General features: G+C 32.1%; 4 protein-coding genes across 4 annotated transcripts; 1 reads left to right on the top strand and 3 right to left on the bottom strand.

The window, feature by feature from the left end:
- Positions 1 to 480: 480 nt before the first annotated feature.
- Positions 481 to 6,731, bottom strand: LOC103493161 (short-chain dehydrogenase TIC 32, chloroplastic-like). The gene is made up of 8 exons (XM_008453809.3): positions 6,191 to 6,731; positions 4,022 to 4,253; positions 3,495 to 3,574; positions 2,480 to 2,633; positions 2,307 to 2,385; positions 1,635 to 1,719; positions 1,006 to 1,052; positions 481 to 918 (listed from the first exon to the last, which is right to left on the bottom strand). The coding sequence occupies exons 1-8, from the start codon at positions 6,294 to 6,296 to the stop codon at positions 754 to 756; spliced, it is 948 nt and encodes a 315-aa protein (XP_008452031.2). The 5' UTR covers positions 6,297 to 6,731; the 3' UTR covers positions 481 to 753.
- A 578-nt stretch (positions 6,732 to 7,309) lies between these two features.
- LOC103493156 (uncharacterized) lies at positions 7,310 to 11,495 on the bottom strand. The gene is made up of 5 exons (XM_008453803.3): positions 11,077 to 11,495; positions 10,718 to 10,784; positions 10,131 to 10,179; positions 7,782 to 7,826; positions 7,310 to 7,630 (listed from the first exon to the last, which is right to left on the bottom strand). The coding sequence occupies exons 1-5, from the start codon at positions 11,308 to 11,310 to the stop codon at positions 7,564 to 7,566; spliced, it is 462 nt and encodes a 153-aa protein (XP_008452025.1). The 5' UTR covers positions 11,311 to 11,495; the 3' UTR covers positions 7,310 to 7,563.
- Positions 11,496 to 12,279: 784 nt separating this feature from the next.
- Positions 12,280 to 15,058, bottom strand: LOC103493157 (uncharacterized). Its single transcript, XM_008453804.3, has 2 exons — positions 14,415 to 15,058; positions 12,280 to 13,112 (listed from the first exon to the last, which is right to left on the bottom strand). Exons 1-2 carry the CDS (start codon positions 14,687 to 14,689, stop codon positions 12,344 to 12,346), a joined length of 1,044 nt encoding a protein of 347 aa, XP_008452026.2. The 5' UTR covers positions 14,690 to 15,058; the 3' UTR covers positions 12,280 to 12,343.
- A 7,084-nt stretch (positions 15,059 to 22,142) lies between these two features.
- Positions 22,143 to 24,468, top strand: LOC103493158 (5-amino-6-(5-phospho-D-ribitylamino)uracil phosphatase, chloroplastic). The gene has a single exon (XM_008453805.3). It carries the CDS (start codon positions 23,039 to 23,041, stop codon positions 24,164 to 24,166), a length of 1,128 nt encoding a protein of 375 aa, XP_008452027.1. The 5' UTR covers positions 22,143 to 23,038; the 3' UTR covers positions 24,167 to 24,468.
- Positions 24,469 to 24,509: the final 41 nt, after the last annotated feature.

The following is a 24,509-nucleotide window of genomic DNA, read 5'->3' as shown; positions in this document are numbered from 1 at the left end:
TGAGAACGTATTGAGTTGGGCTATTCCTAGAGATGTTTCGTTCATAAGTTGCACATCACTAATGCCTACACTACATGTCCATGATGTTTTCTTTTATCATGTTCCTCATTTGAACAATGTTATGACCCATTCTTTGACATCCAAGCTGTGGAAAGAGCAAACTTCTTTAAACTCTCTATTCTTCATACCTTGAGAGGTTTGAGTTACTTGTTTCTCTTGATGTTGGTCGAACTCAAAAAATAAAATAATATAATCACTATATCTAAAACTTTTCTTTGCAATGATTTACATGGGGCGTTTGGGTACCCTTTCAATATTTGAACGTTTCCTTTCATTTCAAGCCAAAAATATAAACAGAATAAGCATCTAGTAAGTTGGAACTTGTCTACAAAACAAATAGGTCTCTTTCTAATTCTAGGTACTTTTGAGTTTTTAAGCACTTCAAAAGTTATTCAAAACGAACTCTAAAACATCGCAATATGAAATGAATTAAGAAACACAATTGTACTTGTTTTCAAACAAAAGCATCACAACTGTGCACTCGTATCTGTTTCAGCTAACATTCAAATGTCCCCATTATAGATATATAACAGTGTCTTCTCCCTGTTTATGTTTCAATTGAAGGGGAGTCAAAAACTAAAAACTACAAATAATAATTCATTTACTTTAACCATTTAACTGGCCATGTATCTGTAACATGAAGCCTGAGATAAGAAGCTAAGAATAAGAAAGGCTTCTCTTAAGAATATTCAATTATTTTGGGTTGGTTAGATCCACACTGAAATCCCACAGTTTCTTGGCTAAATCCATATCTTTAGCATGTTTGGTTGGGTTAGCAATATTACTATCAACAAAATACTCTCCACTTACCCCTTTCACTTGGGGATTCAGTGCTACATAACACTGAGTTGCTGCTCCCTACATCCAATGAAAACTTAATCAAATAAAAACCCACCTAAGAGAAACAAAATAAATAGTCTCCAAGAAAATTTTGTATTGACATACCTGCTGGACATTTTTAAGCACGAATTTAGCGACCAAATTAGTAACAGCTGTAAGAAAAAGAAACAAATCATATATAGACATCAACATGCGACAGAAATGTGTAAGCATTACAAGTAATATGGTAAATGTTTATATTCAATGCCAACGTCAACCTAACTGCAGCTCAACTGGTTAAGACTTAAGACAAATAGCAAATTAAGACCTATGTCTCACGTCCTCGAATAAGAGGTCAGAGGTTTTCATAAACTTTTACTTCTTTATGTTGAGAAAAGTATCAGGGTCCAGGTGCTAGCATCCTTCTTTGGAAGAGAACATACTCAGACCAAGCATAAGCTATTACCTTTCACTCCAAATGAAAATTGAATTGCCCCAAGTACTACGATCTATACATGCATTTGATTGATGTATGACCGTTTGGACTAATTTTCCAAGTGTTCACAAACTTGTTTTTTTTTTGTACTCATAAAAACTCAGAAAGTCCGTGCAAGCACGCCAGTAAAAAGGAAAAACATCTAATTGATGTATAAACAAAAACAGATTCATGCCCAGTTGAAATGAAAAGGCAAGTATTATGCTTTGAATCTACTAAAGCATATTTTCCTTACACATGTAAAGGGCAAGAAAGTTACCATTAATGGTACTATGAAAGCGTAGCAGATTGGTAGCAATTGCTCCAGGATGAAGAGCATTGGCTGTTATTTCTACCCCTTCTTCCTATTGAAGAAAGTAGGGAAATTTATTGACTTTGACTTGACAAGATAACTTAAAATAACAATCACGAACAAAGGAGTTGCAGGGAAATCAGTGCTAAACTTCATCAGACACTATCAAATATGTAGGCCATGGTTATTCATTTTTTGTTCTTATCTTTTAAAATTAAGCCTATTTTTCCTTCATGTCTTATAATGATTTCCATCTTTCTTAAATACAATTGTTGAAATTCTAGTCAAATTTCAAAAACAAAAACAACTTTTCGAAAGCTACTTTTTTTAATTTTCAAACTTTTGCTTGGTTTTTTAAACCATCAGTGGAATACAAATAACAAAGGAATAAAGTTGGAGGTGGGAATGGTGTTTATAGGCTTAATCTTCAAAAACAATAAACAAAAACCAAAAACAAGATGGTTACCAAACGGGGGTCGTAAGATCTTTGCAAAATACATTCTACATTAACAAGCCATCTGTTATTTAAAACTTTACTCATGTCTTTGGATAAATTAATGAAATGAGTCTAATGCTTGAATAACAAGATTCAAGTTCTAAAGCTCTGGTTGTTACTTCCATAAATAAACCAATAAGTACCTTTAACCGCCTGGCAAGCTCTTTTGCGTGCAATATGTTGGAAAGCTTTGATTGTCCATAAGCTAAGATGGTTTTGTACCTAAAATTTTACATGATACGGTGAACTACTAAATCACATTCAAGGAGACTTTTGTGGAAGTAATCATCAACAAATAAGCAATTTAGATTGTTACTCTGCTTCATTATTGATTTTATCAAAACGAATTCCTTCACCGTATGCCATTCGGTGACCCTCTGATGATAGATTGACAATTCTTCCCTCCTTTTTGCTTTCAAGCACAGTTTTTTTCATGGTTTCCAGCAGAAGGTTCGTCAGGAGAAAATGTCCTACAAAAGAATACAGTTTCCCCATTCCCCACAAAAAGAATAAAGCAGAGAGAAATCAAAGTAACTAGTCAGAATATCGCAGAAATTAATCGGAGAATGACACAGGTGGATGCAATGCACGAAAGCAAGTTTGACAGTTATTGTTCTCTTAAAGTAACTGTAACAAAGTAAATCTATATTCAATTCAAGTGGTCAGTAATATAAGCTTACTTTAGAAAATAATTCTTCAAGCAATCAGAAAAGCACTATCCAATTAGACTCTTGACAATCATTTCTATTTAGTTAAGAAAATGCACCTGGACAACTTGAAGGAAACTGTAAGCGATCGACAAACAGAAAACGTAAAACAGTAGAAGAATCGATACAGAGGTTTACTTATTCACTAACTATGTGGTAGTTGCGCTCAAAGGCAGAAAGATAACAATTTTATTATTGGAGAAGAATTCAGAAAAATAGAGAATAGAGGCTCTTCTCGAGTTAGAAAGTTCATATAGCGCACTTCTCTAAATCCTCCTTGGTCGTTCGAAGCGCCAGATAACAGATTCAATGCATTCCAATAGTGACTTTAGCATTGATGAAGCATGAGCATAGATATCACACAAGGTAATAATACAACTCCATAATAACGACATATCAATGCCTTGAAAACGATAAGCAACAAGTCAAAAATGTCATTATTTTATGATTTTCTAAATATATAATAAATTCCAGTTTTATACTATGAGTATCACGGGAATTCATGTTACAACTTTATCATGGACAAGCATTATAAGAATTGTAAAGCATAAAATGAATACATATAAGCACCAAGCTCAATAGAAAGAATTGTACTCTTGTTACAAAGTTTCTATTGAAACATACCTAAATGATTTGTTGCAAACTGCAGTTCTATGCCATCATGGGAAAGCATAAAAGGAGTAGCCATAACACCAGCATTGTTCCTTCAATTAAACAAAAGATGTATTATTATCCAAAGTCATGAAATATGCACACAACAAGCTCTTCAAATAAGCCCACATAACAGGTTAACCACAACTTTCCAGGTCCAATAAGATTGAAGTCCCAACTTAACTTAAAAAAACCTACCCCAAAAATAATAAAACAAATGACCAAATAATCTGTTTCAATATCATCAGATATGTTATTCACCAATGTCTACTTTCCCTCTTTTTGAGGCAATAGTTAACTTTTCAGCCAGTTATCTAATAAAATATGTCATTGTCAATACAATGAGTGAAATAGAAGCAGTAGAACTTCCATGGTCATAAGATGTAGAACCTGCGTCAGACAGGTTCGACTGAAAGAAAAGTGCAAATGAAATGCAGATATCCATAAGCACATTTCCTAAACAAAGAATTTTAATCTACCAGCTCCAAATCAATTCTTACATCAGAATATTTAGTGGACGGCCTGATGCAATATAATCTGCTGCAAATTTCCTCACAGATTCCATCGAAGAAAGATCTAACTCCATGACATCAATTTTAGCAGAAGGGGATTCCTTCAATACTGCTTCTTTTACTTTTCTTCCTGCTTCAACATTCCTAACAGCCATAATGACATAGACTCCTCGTAATGCAAGGACACGTGTGCTCTCTTCACCAAGACCACTTGAAGCTCCTGAAATCATGATGAAGAAAAGAAAATGAGCTCATATTTCAAAAATGAAAAACTTCAACAATTTTTTAAATAAAAAACACTTGATCTTCCTCTTCTTTTGGCCTTTATCCTTCTAGAATTATAATGAGGCTGTCCCATTTATCCATTTCTATGTCAAGAAGCCTCTTCTACGATTTAAGTTCCAAACTAATCCCAAAGCAGACCCACAGGCCATGATTACAGATTGGAAGCCTTTTGAAGTTAGCAATTGGATAAATGGATGGAAACTCATCACTAAACAGTTTAGCTGCGTCCCAACCATCTTCCCAAAAAAGTAATTTTCCCCCATTTCCTAATTTGAAATTGATTGCCCTTCAATGATGTGATTCCAGGGACTGAGATTAGATATCTTCTTTATGAATTTTGGAATGCCAGCTGCTAATGATTGCCCAATAAATTCTTCTTATAATCTTCGTCCAAAAGGTTGAATTGTTACAAGCAAATCTCCACAGCATAAGCAAATCTGAATTTCTTATTCACAAATCTCCCATTTCCAAACCTCCATGAGTTGGTATGGCATAACTTTTTTTTCAACCAACCCAGCAGCCGCCTCCTTCCTTATTATCCCATTCCCAAAGGAAGCCTCATTTTGTCAACGGAAGCACCAACTTAGGAAGGGATTCAACAATAACTTGACTCTAATTGGCTTGTTTAGAAGTTTTGCTCGAAACACTTTTCATCCCAAAAGGAAATTTTCTTTCTCATTTTTCAGAATTTGTTCTCAAACTTGTCTTTAAAGAACACAGTTTTGTCAATCACATATGATATTTTTGGTAGATTTTGAAATGATTGTTCATATAAAATCAATAATGTTGCTCTAATTTGTGATATATGTAAATTCAAGATGAATGGTAACAATACAAATACATCATCCTAATGGATCTATTTTGAAGCAAAAAAGTAAAATTAAACGAGCGTCAAATTCCATGTCAAGAAAACCTTTTAGAAATCCATCTAAACTGGGTAATGTTTTGAATGCTACTCGAACAAAACATCAAATCTTTCAACATTCTTGCAAATGATCATTCAAATTCTCTCTGCTTCAATTTGAAAACTAACAATTATTCTGCTAAAGTATAATAACCTAACAGCTAAAGCTCAAGCTATACATAAATCTTCATAAACAAAATCCCATTACTCCATTGATTTCTGCATAGCACAAATAAAGGAAGATTAGATTGAAGGAATTTAAAAAAAAAAAAAAAAAAAAAAAAAAAAAAAAAAAAAAAAAGAATAAAAACCACCGACACCTAATTGAGGATGTTCTGTAGCTATTCTTTGATTGCTCAGTCTCAATGTGGGAAAAGAGACATCCCTTGACCTCTATTGAGACTGAACAATCAAGGAATAGCTACAGAACAGCCTCAATGAGCATAGTAATCAATTATAGCCAAGGAAATTTTAAGATGTGTTATGTTACCACTTTTTTTCTTTATAGAAACAACTTAATAAAAGAATAAACAAGTCCAAGAAAAGAGAGACACCCCTTGGCCTCTATTAGGAAAGGGCTCCAGCTATGCAAAATCATGTCTAGAGAGTAGTTACAAAAGTCTTCGATCAAAGCCCATGAGAGCAAACAAGTGACCAAACTTCACAAGGGTCTCTATCCCTTCCTCTAAAAGTCCTATCATTCACCTCACGCCACAGAGTCCATAGAATAAAATTTGCATTAAATCAAAAACAAATAGCAATCAAGTTGTAAGTCAACAGACAACAACTAAACAACCAAAATTCACTCAAACAACAAGGTACCAAGCTTTGCTGCTATATGCACTATTTCACCATCAACTATTAAGAGTGACAACAGAAGAGAGGTAATAAATAACAAACCCCATATCAAAGAAAAGATCATAATATAGGGGAAAGAACAAAAAAAGAGGGGAAAAATGAAAGGAAACCTGTAACAATAGCAGTGAGGCCATTGCCATCTATTCCTTCAGTGACTTCTTCTGCAGTAGAACGGGCTGAAAACCCAGATGGTCCTTTCCATCCAAAAATCCACATATTTGAGATTTCTACAAATCGCTAAATCTCTGTGGGTTTCAGTGATGTGAAAATGGGTCGATTAGGGATGGTTTCTCAGATGATTTGGTATTTGTTGGCTTGACTTGATTCAAACCGATGAGTAAGAACGTATAGGGAAAATATTATTTTAAGAACTAGATCATTTAATTGAATATAAAATGAAAAAATTACTTCCTTTTAGAAACAAATGGCTTCCATCACCTTTTTGTATAAAAGATGATGCAGCATCTCTCCCATACACCCTTTTCTAATTGTATATTATTGTTTAAGAAAAACATATACAAATAAGAGAACATTAATTCATCGATGTTATAAAAACCAAAACATAAGCTTTATCAAATTCTGTTAGAATTGTTAAGATTATGATAAGAATTAGCTAAAAAGATTTGGCATTTCCAACCAATCTAACGTTGACGGATGATCCAAAACATTGATGTTTTTATTTTTTTAGGGCCACATCGATGTTGATTGGAATGTCTTGTTTATTCGTTGCAATTTAGATAACATTGCAAAACAGAACTTCCGTTGTCCATAGTATTGATTTGACTAAGAAAACTAAATTATTCTTCATCTCCCACATTATACTATAAATTTTGTTGGAAGGAATCTTGACTTCGAACTTTGTCATCAACTAGTTTTTAACTAATTAGCATTAACTTTATTGAAATGTTAAGATAGAACTAATTGATATCGTAGACATAAAGTAGATTTTCATGTCCAAAAGTTATGAGCTTTCAATTCTAAGAAGTATATCGGTTAATAAAAAAACGTTAAACATGCATAAAATTGAAAATTTAGAAACTTATTGACCACAGTAAAAAAGAATTGAAAATTATTAAACATTTTTATGAGCTCTGAAAATTCAAAAACCTACCGGACATTTTTTAAATTAGACATACTAAACTTATAATTTAAGCCAATTTTTAATTTTTTTTAAAAAAGATAAAAATATAAATAAATATAATATATAGCGTCTATGAACAAAACTCTCAAAAGCTGAATAGCCTCCAAGGAAAAGAGACCCTTATAACTATCGAAACCACAAACCAGTATACATTATTAAGCGATCAAGAAAATCTATTTCTGGATAAATACATCAAAGAACCTAACATGCAATGAGATGCTTCCTAGAGTAAAATGTGAAGGAAGCTATGGAATGAATATTTTTCTTCATGAACTGTATTTTCTCTTTGGGGAAAACAAAAATCCTTAAGCTTGCAAGAGCGACGATACGACCAAGCGGAGCTCATGGAAAATTAAGGAGCTTGTTCACAGCCAAGTCAAGTTCATCCACATTCTTCCTCAAAACCTTTCTAAGCAAAAATTAAGGAATTTGGGTAATGCAGAGGAATGAAACATGAGGAAATGACAGCCAGATAAAGAAACATTAGAATGATCTACTGGGCATGTATCTGGGAGCATGCCGAAAAAGTAAAAAAAGAAGGAATGAAACAGAAAGGATACAGCTGAGCAGCTAGATTATCCATGCCTTTCATTTCCTGATTTAATCTGCAAAACAAAAAAATATAGTCCAAAGTTACAGCCTTCGCAACCCGTCCTAATCATGATCCTCAATATTGTTTAAAGGTGTAAGCTTCAATTAGAACAGAAAAACGTTGATGAAAATCTTTAAAATGTAAAATTGTGTTTTACTAATCCTCAACAGATAGTATAGAAGTGTATGATGGAAATTAAGGGAGTACGAATTTTCAATTTAAACAAGATCTTAAAGGTTTTGAATTAGAGAGATGAACTAGATTAATCCCATTGACAGAGATGTTCGATCAAGTAACTTTGGAACTTGTGCCCTGAAAACTCTGGCCTATACAGTTGCTCTTCCTTGTTCAAGCATTTATATGGCAGAATCCAATGTCTTCCAACAGTTATTTCAAAGTTTGTCTGGCTGTAGAAGATACCTAATAGATTAGATTCTTCTTTTGGACAGTTCCCAAACACAAGATCAGTATTGTGGATAGAATAGAAGAGAAGAATCTGAATTTACTTTTTTTTTCTCCCCCACTCGGCGGATTCTTTGCCAAATGTGAGAGAATATTGGATCATCTTAGAGTTTCTTTCCTCTTCTTTTGCTTCTATTTTGAAGTCCATTTGCTTACAAGAGGCAAGTGTCCAGAAATCATCCTGTGTAATTACAAAGAGCAATTACACAGGATGATTCTTTTGGCCAATGGGGATGCTTCTCCTTCCCTTTTGTTACTATCTTTCTATTTCATGCATTATTCTTATCACAAGATGGGGAAAAAGCATTATCATTCATCGATATAACTTTTGTTATCATTGTAACTATACACTTAGAGATAAGTTAGTCATATGTTAAATGATGGCAACCCATGGTATATAAAACTACAAGTGAAAGCATGGACACTTTAGTTTATCTAGCGCGTCCATGTCCCCATACCTCCAATTTTTTTGTTTTTTCATTTATGATTTCTTATCCTAACACTATTCCCAAATTTACTTCTCATGTGTGTTAAGATTTGTTCACATAAACAACACAAAAGTAAAAATAAACCTTTTTTATCCATAAATTTAACGACAAAAGTCCCAAAATTTGTTTTGAAACCTGAACTTCAAGGGATAAAATGAAACTTTCCAAATTTCAAGATATAATTGAAACACGTACCACAGTTTAGGGGTATTTTTTATAATTTAGCCTATATACAAATAAAAAGATGCCTATCTGTAATCTACTAATCTTTTCGCAGATTAATCTTTGATAGAAGTAGGACAAAAACAGCTCCGCCAATATACTGAACTTGCCAAGTAGAATGATCAAAATATAAATCGGAACCAGAAAAATGTTTCACATAACAAAAATAGTGCTTTAATTAAGTCGAACCCTTGTGGTTAAGGAAATAAAAAAATTCTCAAAATCTTATGCTCCCATCAGATGAGAGATGCAAAAAAGAGAGTTCAATGCGATGGCTAAGCAGATTTGTAGTATGAGGTTGACATTCAACATCTATATAGAAATGATATCTATTGAAGCAACCTCAAAAATTTTCCACACTTGAACACAATTAAACTAACAGAGGACTCATGAAGGGACTTCACTCCCCATGTAACAAAGAGAAACACCAAATAGTTTCTCGAAGTGTCCACATTGCAATTTTGATTACTATAATAATAAAATTTTCTTAATAATTTTTTCAGAATAAAGATTTCAATGAGTTTAACTACCAAGTAACATACTTATAATTGCTTAGCTACCTGGCATCGTATATTCAAGCATCATTTCTGTTAGAATTGAATAAAAGAAATCAACAAACATAATAGAGAACCATTTAATTTCTGGAGTTAACCGTTGAAGAAAAATCCTATCATTAAGGATTACTTACCTAACATCATTTTCTAAAGTAAAAATTGGGTAAAATGCATAACAGGTTTTGTGATACTAAAAAACTCAAAAGATTAAACTATAATTACGGACGAAGAAACCTTTTTTTATGTGTATGTTTCAATCTGATCTCTTACTTGTACTTGGACAAGAAATTCCATTAATAATTTCATGCAGCAGGTTGTAGAAAGCTACAGCATCCACAGAGTTATCGCATTTTGACAAATGGAGTTAAAATTTTAATTTATGCTAGTTGTGTACTATTCATAGGAAACACAGACATCAAATAAATTGGAACTTATTTCTCAAGAACCAAAAGTATAATGATGCCCGTCCAATCATGATATGGTTCATTCAACAGTGAATTAGGCTCTACCTAGAAAACATAAAACAAAGGACACTGACTACTTTCCAATTTCCGTCAAATAAAAGAGATACCAGAAGATATTGAAGCATACCTCAAGGAAGAATTAATGTATCGATTGCCCTTCGTTGCCGCATCAAGCACTACAGGGTTGAAAAGTACAAAAAATTCATGTCAAAGATCATCAAATAAAAAGGGAATTTGTTAATATTATAGAAGCAACCTACGATAGCTGTGGATGTGACTAACGAAAGTTATGAGAAATCTAGAATAACCTTTGACCTTTGTTATACTAAAATTCACAACAGAACACAATCTGACTAAAGCTATGTAATGCTAAGAGTTTGTGCATCTTGCATATATCTTTTGTATTGAAGAAGTTCTATGTCTTCACGGGTTATTGCAACCAACCTCTTTCCAAATTTATAACGAAAAACCGGCACAAACCCCAGTTACATAACACAGAATCTCAAGGCAATCACTTAGTTCAACAACCACATCTTAAACAGAACAATGAACATTTTGATGAACAGATTGAATTTTGATTAATACACATAAATGATCAGATGTATATAATAAGTTTAGCAGCATCAGTGGTAGACAATGACACATCTAAGGTCTAACTACAATATACTCGACCATTCTTGTCAGTCAATATCATCCCTTTTTTGTTTCACTTACCAGATTCTTGAAGGCGGCCTGCTGCATCGTTGAAGCAATGCATATGATCAATAGAGTTGCTGGTGACCTACAAGATTATCCTAATCCCACTCAGATAAACAGCATGAAAAGATTGGAAAAATCAGGATTCACCATTACAATCAAATTTGGTAAACTTGTCGAACTCAAAAATTCTAAAACAGTGTTGTTATTCCATCTTCAACATATTAAAAGCAACCCAATTAAAGATGGAAAAAATCACAATTATAGGACATGCTCTGCAAGAACTAGAAGTCCGATAATCAAAAATATGCAATTGAACTACGTACTAATTCAGTTGGTTAAATCAAACAAGACAAAGGACGTGAAAACTATAAAACCTCGGAGAGGACCGAGCGCAGGGAAGCAAAGAGAGAGGTGAAGCTCTCAGCAATGGCGAGAGAATCCTTCTCAACGACTTCAATGGCTTCGAGAATCTGGGTTTGGCTCAAAGAAGATTGGGTTTTGGTGCAATCTTCAACGTCAGAAGAAGTGGTCGAATTTGGAGATGTCGCTGGAATCTGACATTCAGTTTCGATGCTCGTCGTGGAAGAATCCGCCGGAGATTGCTCCATTTCTCAAAGAGTCTTGAAAATCAATTCGAAAATTGGGTTTCTTTTGAGTTCCCATTAGGACCAGGCCATTGCTCCACCAAAGCGCTTCTCTTAGTAATTCATTGGTGGTTAGATTTTAGTTTCTTTTGTGAAGTTCAATAAATGGGTTGGAGTTGGTAGTTGAATTTAGGGATTTCTTGGATAAATAGGTTTTAATTATATAATTCTTTTTTCACGTAAATAACATAATGGACAAGCAAAAGTTTGACTCAATTTACTTCTTTTTTCATAAATGTGTAGTCACCGAGCATGAGATTGAAGCATCAAATGTGTAGGGTTGCAAGAGAGCATTGGAGTGTGGGTGAGTGTTGTGTAGAGGTAAGGGGGCGAGAAAACATCAAGATGGGATGAGCATTGTGCATGTCATTAGTGCAAGAGTGAATGAGAGGAGAGGAGAGGAGAAAGAAGCATTAAATGCAAGGTGTTTCATCTTCATAATTTCACTCCAACATCACTAATCAAATGGTCAAAAATCTTAAAATTTAGAGAGTATGTCAAAAAGTTAAAATTTAGAGAGTATGTCAAAAAGTTCATTTGAGTCTTGATGCTTATTAAACCCAATACTTTGTGTCATTTGCATCGTTATCCTCAAATTTAGGCTTTATTTGACAAAGGATTTTATTTTTAGTTTTTAGTTTCGATTTTCGCTTTTACCTTTTGTGAAGAATTACTTAAATTTCATCACTACAAAATTTACGAAGTTTTCATATTTCTTTAGTACCAAAGTTGGAATTATTAGCTAAAGGTTTAAAAACAAAAACTAAGTTTTTAAATGATTATCAAAAAAGCCTTGACAGCATTTTCATTGCTCCAAGTCTTGTCAATTTTGTATGATTCCCTGAGAATTTTACATCAATTTAAAGATCTACTCTCAACAAACATGGCAAATTTAAATCATCCCATTTGAAAAACAAATAAAATGCTGCAAGATATAAAATAAAATTAATTCCTTGTTGGGAGAAACGCCTACAAAACAATTTGGTTATTTGGTCTTTTACAGGGAAAATGGGATTGCCAATCCAGCCACGTTTTGTTTACCTTTCTCCTCCTCCCTTTGAGCAATTTCCTTCAAACTTGTCCATGATTTTCTATTACGCTTCCTTTTGGATGTGTCTTCGCTTTTTTCCCCATGTGATGTTGGAGCAGAACCACTTTCAGGTTCAGTTCGATTCTTAGACGACGGTTTCTTCCTCTTTCTCCTCTTTGAATCCAACAGAGTCATTGCAGTCAAGGTGAGAGGAGTGGCAGGAGCATCTAAAGTAGGAATGTCCCTAACTTGCGATCTTGACATACTTGTTACGCTGGAGGTGGAAGGAATTGCAGGAGTTGTTCTAGGAGACGAAATAGCAGGGCCATCATCAACAGAAATGACCTCAGTTGGAGGAACTGCAGTAGTATCAACGGCTACATCGTCCCTAGTTGTTGACAAAGAAGGAATTGCAGGAGTATCCATAGTTAGACAGTCTACAGTTGTAAGAGGAGGAGTTGTAGGAGCATCCATGGTAAGAATCTTGTTTTCACATTCTTTACCATCCTTGACAACCACAGATTTTACCTTGCTTACACACTCTGTCCCATAAAGCACTTTCATATGGCCTTTGGGAGTCCCTCTCTTTATGTTCCTACATGAGCAGTAGTGGCAATAATACGCCACTACATTCTGTGTCACATTACTGGCTTTTTTGTGTCTTCGACGTTTCTTGGCATTATTTTTCTCTATTCGTATGTAGCAGTTAGAACCAGGTTGGAGAACTGTTTCACACCTGAATGTAATATAACGAAGCGGATAAGATTGGTTAGTTTTAAAGTCAAAGAAGATTAGATTCCAAGACAACATTCAAATGTGACACGATAAAAGTCCTTAACATGAAACAGCTAGATGGTTCGGATCAGGTGTCCACTCCAACCATGTATTGAATAAAAAGCACCAGCGGATTTTCTTTTCCAAGTAATTGTAAAAATTTAACAATAAGAAAATATTCAATAAGCATAAATAGAAAACGGATCTTTAACTTATACTGTAATGCTCAGCCTTGTCCTATGACTCCAGGTGTAATGTGATATTTTTAGCAAAGAAAAAAGAGATATGTGACCGATGTAAACATTTTTTTAGGCAAATGTAAACATTATTTGATTATGAATTCCCTGGAAGTCAAGGGAGAAAGAAGAAAACTGTCATAAAAAAAAAACAAACAAAAGCCACCCTACTTAGTATTAACTACGAGGGAAATATAGTGGTTAAACCCGCGATCTAATGAAATAAAGAACAATGAGGCTTGACTAACTCATGCACTTCACCCATAATTTTTTAGCCTTGCTGTTAAAGGCTTTCTTTTTCTTCCCAACTCACAGGCTCCAACTAAAAGATTTCATTGAATTGGCCATACTCCATAGCTTACTGGCTTTTTCCTCCAGAGATTACCACATGGCAGAAGGGTTAGCAAGCCTTCAACGCAACTAAAAATCCCAAAGTACTCTTCCAAGCAAAAAACAACACGCACAGAGATTCAAGACCACCATAGTAGATGTTTGTTATAACGTTCTCAACAAACAAATAACCATTTAGACATGCTAATCACTCTTAACGTTTTTATCTTCAGAGGCATGTTCTTTTAGTCACTATCTTTGAAAGCTCCCTTTCTAGAGCTCTCCTGAAATCAATCAGGCAGAGCCAAAGATTTGACTGAGATCACCAGAGCAACACAAATTCCAGCTTCTTTCATCTCCAGCACCGACTAATCTGTTTTTCTGTAGTCTCAAAATAGCATTGAACACTTTATTCTTCATCCAAGTGATTCTTCCTTGTCATCTGATTGTTCATCGGTTGAATTCCGCCATTGCATTAACTTAAGACTAATTAGATTACGGTGTATAACAGTGCCCCAAAAATCTTTCACAATACTGCTATAAATCATTCATTTAGAACTAATCAGAAAAGCTCAACAAAACTTCCCATCCTCAAATACAACCAATATTCATGAACTTACCCTGTTACAAACGCTACAAAAACAACAAATCTAGGCATGCAAAGGTAAACAAATGTAGAGGGCAGAAGACATACGAACCTCGCGCAGAGAAATAGAGAAGGGTCAGGAGTAACCGCCAAAGACTCGGCTGCAGCAGCGAGACGTTGTCCAAAGAAAGCAGCCAATGAAGGTAAAGAGGGTTGCCCACTAGCCCAAGTCGCTAAATTTTCTAAATGATTCAAATAAACTTTGGCATTGTTAGATACTTTAGGTTTGATTTTCCCAGTAGCTTCCTGTCTAAGAGTGATGGAATTTTGAGGACCGGATGTGGGGTTGGACGATCCCCTCTTCGTATTTCCCTTCTTCCTCGCCATGTTAATAATAGAAATTCAGTTGAAACTGCTTAAGAATTCAAAACATGATTCCTTGACGAGGCGAACGGGGCGAAGAAGAAAGAGTGAGAATCGGAGACGGGCAAAAACGAGAAAAGTAGGGAAATTGACAAATGGCAGGTTGAGGAGTGAGGTTAGAGTAGAAAGTGAAATAAGAGAAGGAGAAAGAAAATTGATACAGGGGTTCTCCGACGACCGACAACAGAGTGGGGTTGGTGCGGCGGTAGTTGGTCGCCACCGGCTGTGAGAGAGAAGGAAGAAACCTGGCTGAATGACGGAACAGCGGCGGAGGATAAATAGAGAAAAATAGGAATTGTTTTTTTTTATAACGTTTCCGTTAAATAGAAAACGGAAACAAACCGAGAACGTCATTAAACAAACCTTTAAATACGGTCGAGTGAAAAAACAAAAAAAATTAAAAGAAAATAGCACATACCACTTTTTTTTTCTCTTTCTGACTATCAAAAATACTATCCGTTTTAAAGTTGTTATTTTATAATTTAAAAAATATAGAGACACAAGATCTATTATCATAAATTAAATTTGTTATTCTTACAAATATCCCATAAATCTATTTTTATTATTCGGTTCAGTTCAATCAATGGATTCTGTTATCTAAAATCATCTCTTATTATTTTTTAAAAAAATTGATTAATAATTTAATTCTTTTTACTCGAAATTGAAAAAAAAAACAAAAATCAAATGCTAATATGTTAATATTGTCTTAAAACATAGAAGGTGTTCAAATTTGGAGTTCTGTTTAGATTTTATTAGAAATATCGTCTGAAAAATAAAAAGTAACGTCACATACATAAATTAAAATTGATAGTACGTGTCGAATATTGTTAATTTTTGTCAATTTATTCATTGGTGGATATGTAAATGGCTAATTTTCTACCAATGTTGATCTACTTGAAATTTCGTTAGTTCTTATTTACATTTGTTTTTCTTCTTATTAGGTTAGCGAATTAAGAAAAATTATTTAGAAGATAAAAGATTACTAACAAAGTTTAAAGAATCTATTGTGGATGGATTTAGAAATCAGAGAAATATATTAGAAAAAAATAGAAGAAGACTAAAGTAACAAGCCTAGACCGGTCAACCTCGATCCCAAGGAGAGGCCTAAGAGGTTAAAAGTCCAATATAAACTAGATTAAGAAGGATTTAATCCTACAAACATAAGGTAAGAATAATGGATCAGTTGGTCTCAGTGCGAAAGAATTTTGCACACAACTAACCTAATCAAAAAATCAAATAAAGAATAGGAATGAGACTAAACATATGAATAGAGGGTCTAAGGGTGTATGAAAGAGGTTAGATCTGCAAGCAGCGTCAAATACTTTCTTCTCCTTCCAACCTTCTAACTTAAGCATTAAAGTGGTTGTGGCTTACAGCAAAATTATGTTCAAGTTTCTCTATGCATGAAAGTGAACTCTCTTCTCTTAAAATACAAATTTATTTTATTGTTCTATTAAAGATTACGTACGTCTTGTTTGATCAAAATTTGATATCTCTAGAATCGAAATTAATATGTAAAGTTAAAGAAGCAATGAGAAGATATTTTTTAGGTGAAAGATCGATCAATGACTTTGAAACTTCCACGCTACTATTTCTTGAAGGATTTTGCAAAGAGTGGTCCAACTTAATTGCAAATATTGAAAATGTAGGGACCCCTACAGCAACCTCTCTTGTCCTTGTTTCCAATTTTCTACAATGGATTGCTACTTTTTCTAAAAGACATGGATTGCGCAATTCTCTCCTATACCTTGCATTTATCTCATGTTTTAATCCATTCTCATTCTTTATTTCCTTATAATTCAATCCTTATTTCCATTCCATCCTAAAATTTAGGTTTAGTTTCGAGTAGTTTTTAAAAGAGACGTTTTGAACTCTAACCTCGACAACCAACTTCAATGAGGACTACCTTTTATTACAACAACGACGACTAGCTCATGTGACCACCTCGTGTTGTTAACTCTGGCGATCACCTCCAACAACCACCTATACAACCAACTCCAATATATGATTCCAACGTAGACGATCTCTAACTCCTAATTCTACGTAGCTATGATCTCTAATGACTAATTCATAGTATTGAATATTCATTTTTTTATTGTAATTTGACAGTAATGAAAACACTCTAAGTATAACAAATCAAACAAATTTATGTATAAAAACACTCTTGAGATCAACCTGTGTAATGTCCTAAACATAACAATGAAATAAAAACTAAACTTAAAATGGTCATAATTTCCTTTTAATTATTTTTACTATTTAGCTTTTTAAAAAAAAACACGATAAATTAAATACATCCCGATGTTATAGACTGTAATCCTTAAAATTAAACTTCAAACCTAAAGTATGAACAATCTGAAATTATTAACAAAAAATGTGGGGAAATTAATGTTTATTCCCTCAAACTTTTATCTAGTTTTATGGAATAAGAAAATCAATTATAATTTAAGAAAAAAGAAACAAATATATGATCAATTAAAAATTAAAGAGGCAATATTATATAAATTTGCAAGTTTTTTGGCCCAATTTTGATCAATGGCAAGTTTGAGTCTCTTTCAATCTTTATCCCTTCATTATAAATATATGTTTTAACTAAATATATGTTTAATTAGTTCAGTTAATCCATGCGATTGCCAAAACTATGATATTTAAGACACTATTTCAACTATAATTAAAACTAATAAATCAACACCCAAACTTCCACGAGTTCAATCTAGTTTATCATTATTATTAATGTTGTAATTAAATCATTGGTGAGAGAATCATACCTCTAATTTTAAAATACAAATACTATGTCAGTTGAGTTGAGTTCATGTAGATAATTATTTAATTATTATATTGACATTTTCTTCGATGATAATAACAATAATGAGGTATACTCGATGGTGTTAAATGATGTATATTAGGTTATAATTATGAGTAAAGATAGATGGAAATGTGTGAGCTTTTGGATGAGTAAAGTACAATTTTTGAAATCAATCTTTAATTGAACTGTTTAGATCAAATTTAAACTAAAATTCAAACTATAAACATTAAATATTGAAACTTTCGAACTACATGTAGTGACCCATTTGCTATTTTATATATTTTTAATCAAATTAATATAGACTAATACTCAAACTATTAATAACGTTTTCTTTAAGCTAGAATTTCAATTTTCATTTGAATTATAATATTTCAACAAAATTTCAACTCTTTTTCCTTTTAAGATTTAAATCAGAGTTTCATCATGACATTTTTATTTGGGCGGACTAGAAGAATGACAAAGTTAAAAGTTTACTTTGATAAATGACAAATTTATGTTTAAATTGACAAAATAGCAAAACAAAAAAATTTTAAATAAAAAATGGAAGAACAATGACAAATGTGATTTCTAAACTATACCCCCATATTTGAATATTCTAATTTTCCCAAAAAAGAAAATAAATCAAATCATTTGGAGTTTGGAAGCAATTGAAATCCCTAGCATCTCCTTCTTCACTTTTAAAAACTCTAGCATTTCTTTGTCCCATCTCATTTCCTTCGATTAGCATCTCCTTTTATTCACATCTTCTTCCTTCGTGCCGCCATATCTTTGTTCGTCGTTCCTCACTTTTCCGTTCACGGTTGAATCTTTAACGTTGAAGAACAATTCGGCTTTGTCACTTCACTTCGAGGTCGCTTTCTTCCGTTTCCTTTCACCTCCCTTCATGTATGCAACCGTTTTTTTTTTCTTTCGTTTTCCTTGAGCATATTCCGCTTCAAACTCAACATTCAATTTTCAGGTTTGCTATATTATTTTGAGTCTTCAAATCTTCATCTAAATCCTCAATCTTCACGCTTTTCATCTTCAGGTTCGCTTCGTTGTTTTCAGTACCTTCGCTGTAAAGCCATTGAAAAAAATTGGCAAACTTAGAGTATACAAAGGAAACACGATTATTGGGATAGTGCATATTTTTAAATTGACAAACTTATTTAAAATGTGTGGAAATAGTTAAGTGAGAGATATAAGCTAAAATATTATTAAATTGTAAATATTTGATTTACAGCTTTATCATAGTATACAACGAATGTATCTTAAATTATTGTACAATATATTTTTAAATTAGCAACATTATTTAAAATGTGTGGGAATGATTAATTGAAGAGATATGCTAAAATATTATTAAATTGCAAAGATTTTATTTTTAGCTCTATCATGACCGCAGATGAGGAATGTATATTAAATTATTATTTCATAAATTATCCAAACTAAATATAGGGATTCAAACATTATATTTGGCATAATTTCAGAGATTCAAACTAACTTAAAACCAAATTGTAATTTTAGGGTGTGATATATAACAAGTACTATTGTTGGCATAATTTTGGGTTTTCAAAACAATAGTCTTAATTAAATTAAGGTGTATAATTTATATTTAAAATTTTTTTGAAAATTTTGAATTAAAACCATGACCTATGGAGTAAAATTAGAGTGTGATACATATCAAACATTATATGTCCATAATTGCAGGGATTCAAACTAAAAATATAAAATTAATATGTATAATTTGTATTTTAAAATATTGTTATAAATTTAATTAAAACTAATTTTACAATAAATAACAAATATATATATATATACATACATACATATATATATATATATATATATATATTCGTTGGAAGGTTCGATTAATATATACGTATGCTTTTTCATAAATAGTTTGGAACATAAAAAATGTTAAAATTAAGGGATTATCCATTATATTTGGCATAGTTTTATGAATTTAAATTAAGAATTTAAAATTAAATGTATTTATGTATGGTTTTTTATAAATAATTTAAAAAATAAAAAAGGTAGAATTAATGGATTATCCATTATCTTTAACCTAATTTTAGAAATTCAAATTAAGAATCTAAACTTAATGTATTATGTGTGTTTTTTTCATAAATAATTTAAAAAATAAAAAATAGTGAAATTAATGGATTATCTATTATGTTTGGCATAATTATAAGAATTCAATTTTGAATTTAAAATTAATTAATTTATGTATTTTTTCGTAATTAATTTGAAAAATAAAAAATGTTGAAATTAATGAATTGTCCATTATCTTTGACATAATTTTAGGAATTCAATTTAACAATCTAAAATTAATGTATTTATGTATTTTTTTTATTGGCATAATTTTATGAATTCAATTTAATAATCTAAAATTAATATGTATAATTTGGATTTTAAAACAGTGTTATAATTTTGAATTAAAACTAAAGATGGAAAATAATATTAAAAATAATGTTATAATATCAAACATGTATTATGTATTGTTTAAGTATTTTTCATCAACAATTCAAAAAATAAAAAATGCAATCTTTGAAGTTATTTTAGGGAATTTGAATTTAAATTGAGTATTTTAGGGGACGGTGTAGATTGAAATTGTTATTATTAATTTGTAATATGTATTATTTGATATATTTTTTATAAATAATATGAAATATACAAATTCGTTAATTACTTGATTTTGTTTCATAATAATTAAAAGATGTAGAAACTAACGTCATATCGGATTGTTGGAACAATATGATATCTTTTTGATTTAGTTAAAAATTATGATGTTTTTACAAATAAACTGTATTCGTGATATGCAATATTTCGTTTAATTTTTTATTTCAATAAATACGTTATATTTGTGACAATTGTCATTCGTGGAGGGGTAAATTCGGACAAAAAAAAAATGAAAAAATTATTCAATTAGTTTTGCCATAAATCAAAATAATTTAGCAATTTGCTAGTTTTCATTTTTCTATCCATAAATTTACTATTTCCAAGATTTTTTCTTTTTATTTTAATTTGATGGTTGGAACTTCAAAATGTCTATTTTAATCTATAAGATCTCGTTTGGTAAATTTTTTTATTGTTGATTTTTGTTTTTTCTGTTTTTAAATTTTTGTTTATTAAAATAAAAAATCATATATGATTTTTTTTCTGTTTTCTTTTTAGTTTTTTTTTTTCAATTTTCCTTCTTAATTTTAGAAACAAGTTTCCAATCTAAGAAACAAACAAATGAATCGGTTACCGAAACACGCCTGTATTTTAAAATTTAATTTTAAAAAACAAAAATAAATTTTAACCTTTTAAATTTGTCCATTACAATTTCAAACTTTAAATTGACTATTTTAATCTTCAACTAGAAGGGAAAAAATAACTATTTTGTTTAAAAATTCAACGTTAATTAACGAAATAACTTCAAATATATGTATTAATACGTTAACGAGCGCCTAATTTTAACCCAAATAAATTGAAGACAAAAACTTAGGTTAAAGAAAAAGTAACATATCAATAACCAAGATTAGGTTCTTTCCGGTTATATTTTTGAAAATTTAGGATAAAATTAATCAAAACTTTTAACAACCAAAATACAATAAATGATTGAGAAAAGTGAAATTTAACTTAAAATCTTTAATATTTAATTATGTATATATTAAGCATCTTTTTAAGTCAACCAAGTTAATGATATAGTAATAAAATGTAATTAGGAGGGCAACCCTTGGTACTTAATTATGTTAATTTATGAGCTTCTGATTCTAAAGAGATTGCTTCTCTCAAAAGACATTTATAATTACTTTGTCCACCTTTATGGGACATTGCAACTTAAATTATTGTACTATAAACTTTTAAACAATAAAATATCATATCCCTTTTTTTCTTATTATTATTACTATTATTATTAAATTTAAAATATAAATATTGAGCTGGAAATTAATTTGATCTCTTCAATTTTGAAGTATATGCATATTTAGTATGAGTTTGTTAAATATAACTTTAATAACTCCAAATTTAAAAGGCCTTCATGTAGGTTCTTTTTTTTTTTTCAAAAAAAATAATAATAACAATATGATGTTTTAAATTAAAAAACATTATTGAATAATATTTTCATCAACAAAAGTTTGGTTCTAACTAACATTTTATTTTTATGGTATAAGAACCCAGAGATATACAGATCAAATCTTTCCATCTTAAACTGTATTAATAATATTCATATATAATTTTTTTTTATTGCAAATGTAAAAAAATAGAAAAAAGGTTTACAAATATGGTAAAATATCGAAAGGTAAAATTGTACGTCTCTAATATATTTTTTAGATTAAACTAGGTTGCTAATTTTGGCACCATTTATTCATATCTTAAATACAATAATTTCTAAAGTAGTTATCATTATTATTAAAACTAATTTTTAAAAATAAAATATCTACTATAGATCATGATAAATAAAAAATCTATTATTAAGAAATGAAATAAAATATTTACAGAATATAATCTAGAGATCATGTAAATAAATCGTGATATTCTAATATATTTATAAATATTTTGAGAAATTTTATATTTAAAATAAAACTCTTTATTATTTAATAATTATTATATAAAATGGAAGTTAGGGGCGACAATTTAGATGCAATTATGAATGATTAGTGGATTATGATCTTATCTAAAAAGTAATGGCAGATGCGTAATAAAGGTGAACAAGAAGGGCAATTAAATAACAAATAACCCGAGAAGAACCGAGAAGGTTACCGACACGCGGCCTTCCAGCCGGTTGCTGGTCGGCGTCCGCGACCGGTCTCCTCACGAAGATGGCCACCGTGTTGTTCTCTCTTTCCTTACCCGCTCCTAATTCCTATTCTGAATTATAAACCACAAAACTCTTTCCTTTTCTTCTTCCTAAATCCTCTCCTTATGATATATATACAGAGAGAGAGAGAGAGAGAACGAGAATTGAGGATTCTTTCCTTTCGTGTTCCTCAATATAACCCCTAACCCACCAACCTCCTTCTCCCCTTATCATCAATCCAATTCCCGATTCTTCTTCTTGGTAATTGCTTCCTGATTCTTCTTCTTCTTTCTGATTTTTCAACTTTTTCTCTTTCTCTTCTTCTTCTTCTTCTTCTTCTTCTTCTTCTTCCAGTTAGGTGATTTCTATAAAGGGGCCCGTTTTATTTAAGATTTGAGCGATACCCACTAACCCCTTTTTGGTTGTTTCGCTTTACTCGCATGCCCCTGTTCCCTTTTTGTGTTTTGGAATAGTGGGTTTTGTGGGTTTTGTGGATTTTGCTCTGTTTCTTGGCATGATGGGAATGTCTGTGGTAGTGTTTTGATTAAATTTGGTGTCCGTTGTGTTGTTCTTTTCCCTTTCTGTCAATAAGGACCGTTTGGGGATCTGAAAGTTGGATCATTCAATTGATTGACCGGAATTCAGGTGGATTGATTTTTTTTATGTTAATGTAAATTTGAAGTTTGTCTGTAATTTGAGTCTTAAAGTACAAATTCGTAGTTGGGTTGAAGCAGTTAACTGGTTTAAGATGGTTCAATCGATTGCAGCAGCTTCTCTTTTTGGTCATCAGTTGCCATGTGGAAGAATTTTGGTTAAGGAAACATCCTACAAGAGGAAGAACAGCTGGTTTCCAACATCTAAATTTGTTGGTAAGAGACTGATTTCATCTCCTCCAGTTTCTGGGTTGAAAGTGGATCGATTTGCAGTTTTGGCAATTAAGGCTTTATCATTGGAGGTGACAAAAGAGGCATATTCATTCAGGGAAGATAGAATACCAAAGGATTGGAGCTATGATATTGATGCTGGGTTTGATCGAAAGCCAGGTTTATGGCCTCCTGAGAACAAAGCAGATAATCCTTCATTGCAGAATCCATTGCTTCGACAAGAAAGAATGGGGTGTGGTTGGTTGGGTGCTATATTTGAGTGGGAGGGTGTGTTGATTGAGGATAATCCTGAAATTGAGAAGCAGGCTTGGTTAGCTCTTTCTCAGGAAGAAGGAAAATCCCCTCCCCCAGCTTTTATCCTCAGAAGAATAGAGGGGATGAAGAACGAACAGGCTATTTCTGAAGTTCTTTGCTGGTCAAGAGATCCTGCTCAATTGAGAAGAATGGCTGCTAGGAAGGAGGAAATTTATCAAGCATTGCAAGGGGGAATTTACAGATTAAGAGCAGGATCGAAAGAGTTTGTGAATGTTCTGATGCATTACAAGATTCCCATGGCATTGGTTTCTACTCGTCCTAGAGAAACTCTGGAGTCGGCCATGGGAAAGATCGGAATTGATGGTGATTTCAATGTGATTATAGCCGCGGAGGATGTTCATAGGGGAAAGCCCGATCCAGAAATGTTTGTTTATGCAGCACAGCTTTTGAACTTCATTCCTGAAAGGTGCATTGTGTTTGGGAATTCAAACCAAACTGTTGAGGCTGCTCATGATGCTCGGATGAAGTGTGTGGCAGTTGCAAGCAAGCATCCTGTTTATGAACTTGCGGCTGCAGACTTGGTGGTGAGGCGTCTTGATGAGCTGACAGTCGTCGATTTGAAGAATCTTGCAGATATCGAGTCCTCTGAATTTGGTCCTGGAGAGCCGGAGATGGAGGTGGAGGAAGATGATGAATCTCCATCAACCACCACAGCAGTTGATGATACTTTCTGGTGACAATGGCTAAATGTACATAATTTATTGATATGATTCTTAACGTTAATAGTTCATCTGTGTATAGAAATTAGAAAGGGTGGGAAATATCTACCAAAAAGAAAAAAAAAAAAAAAAAAAAAAGAAGTGGTCTGCATTGGACCAACTAAATGGTATATGTACGTATTTTTTATTTCTGTGTCTGAAAGTCCAATGTTTCCTTGCTGCTTCTTCGCAGTTTCCCTTTAAAACCTCTAAATATCTGGAGAACAATGGCTTTAAACTTGATAGGATTAATGATATTATTCAAAAAGTTTTAGATTGTCTTTCTACTTTCCCTTGCATTCTGCACTGAAATTTCTATGTC

Source organism: Cucumis melo, chromosome 7, assembly GCF_025177605.1.
Source record: "Cucumis melo cultivar AY chromosome 7, USDA_Cmelo_AY_1.0, whole genome shotgun sequence".
In the NCBI taxonomy this organism is placed as follows: domain Eukaryota; kingdom Viridiplantae; phylum Streptophyta; class Magnoliopsida; order Cucurbitales; family Cucurbitaceae; genus Cucumis; species Cucumis melo.
Note: the sequence above shows the minus strand (reverse complement) of the source record. Positions and strands in the feature narration are given on the sequence as shown.

Coding starts and splice junctions, on each gene's coding strand:
- LOC103493161 (XM_008453809.3), bottom strand. CDS start 6,296: ATGTGGATTTTTGGATGGAAAGGACCATCTGGGTTTTCAGCCCGTTCT. Junction 2,634..3,494: donor GTTTGCAACAAATCATTTAG/GTATGTTTCAAT, acceptor ATTCTTTTGTAG/GACATTTTCTCCTGACGAAC. Junction 2,386..2,479: donor AAAATCAATAATGAAGCAGA/GTAACAATCTAA, acceptor GTAAAATTTTAG/GTACAAAACCATCTTAGCTT.
- LOC103493156 (XM_008453803.3), bottom strand. CDS start 11,310: ATGGAGCAATCTCCGGCGGATTCTTCCACGACGAGCATCGAAACTGAA. Junction 10,785..11,076: donor TGCGCTCGGTCCTCTCCGAG/GTTTTATAGTTT, acceptor ATAATCTTGTAG/GTCACCAGCAACTCTATTGA. Junction 7,631..7,781: donor GATAATCTAGCTGCTCAGCT/GTATCCTTTCTG, acceptor ATTTTTGCTTAG/AAAGGTTTTGAGGAAGAATG.
- LOC103493157 (XM_008453804.3), bottom strand. CDS start 14,689: ATGGCGAGGAAGAAGGGAAATACGAAGAGGGGATCGTCCAACCCCACA. Junction 13,113..14,414: donor TCTCTATTTCTCTGCGCGAG/GTTCGTATGTCT, acceptor TATTACATTCAG/GTGTGAAACAGTTCTCCAAC.
- LOC103493158 (XM_008453805.3), top strand. CDS start 23,039: ATGGTTCAATCGATTGCAGCAGCTTCTCTTTTTGGTCATCAGTTGCCA.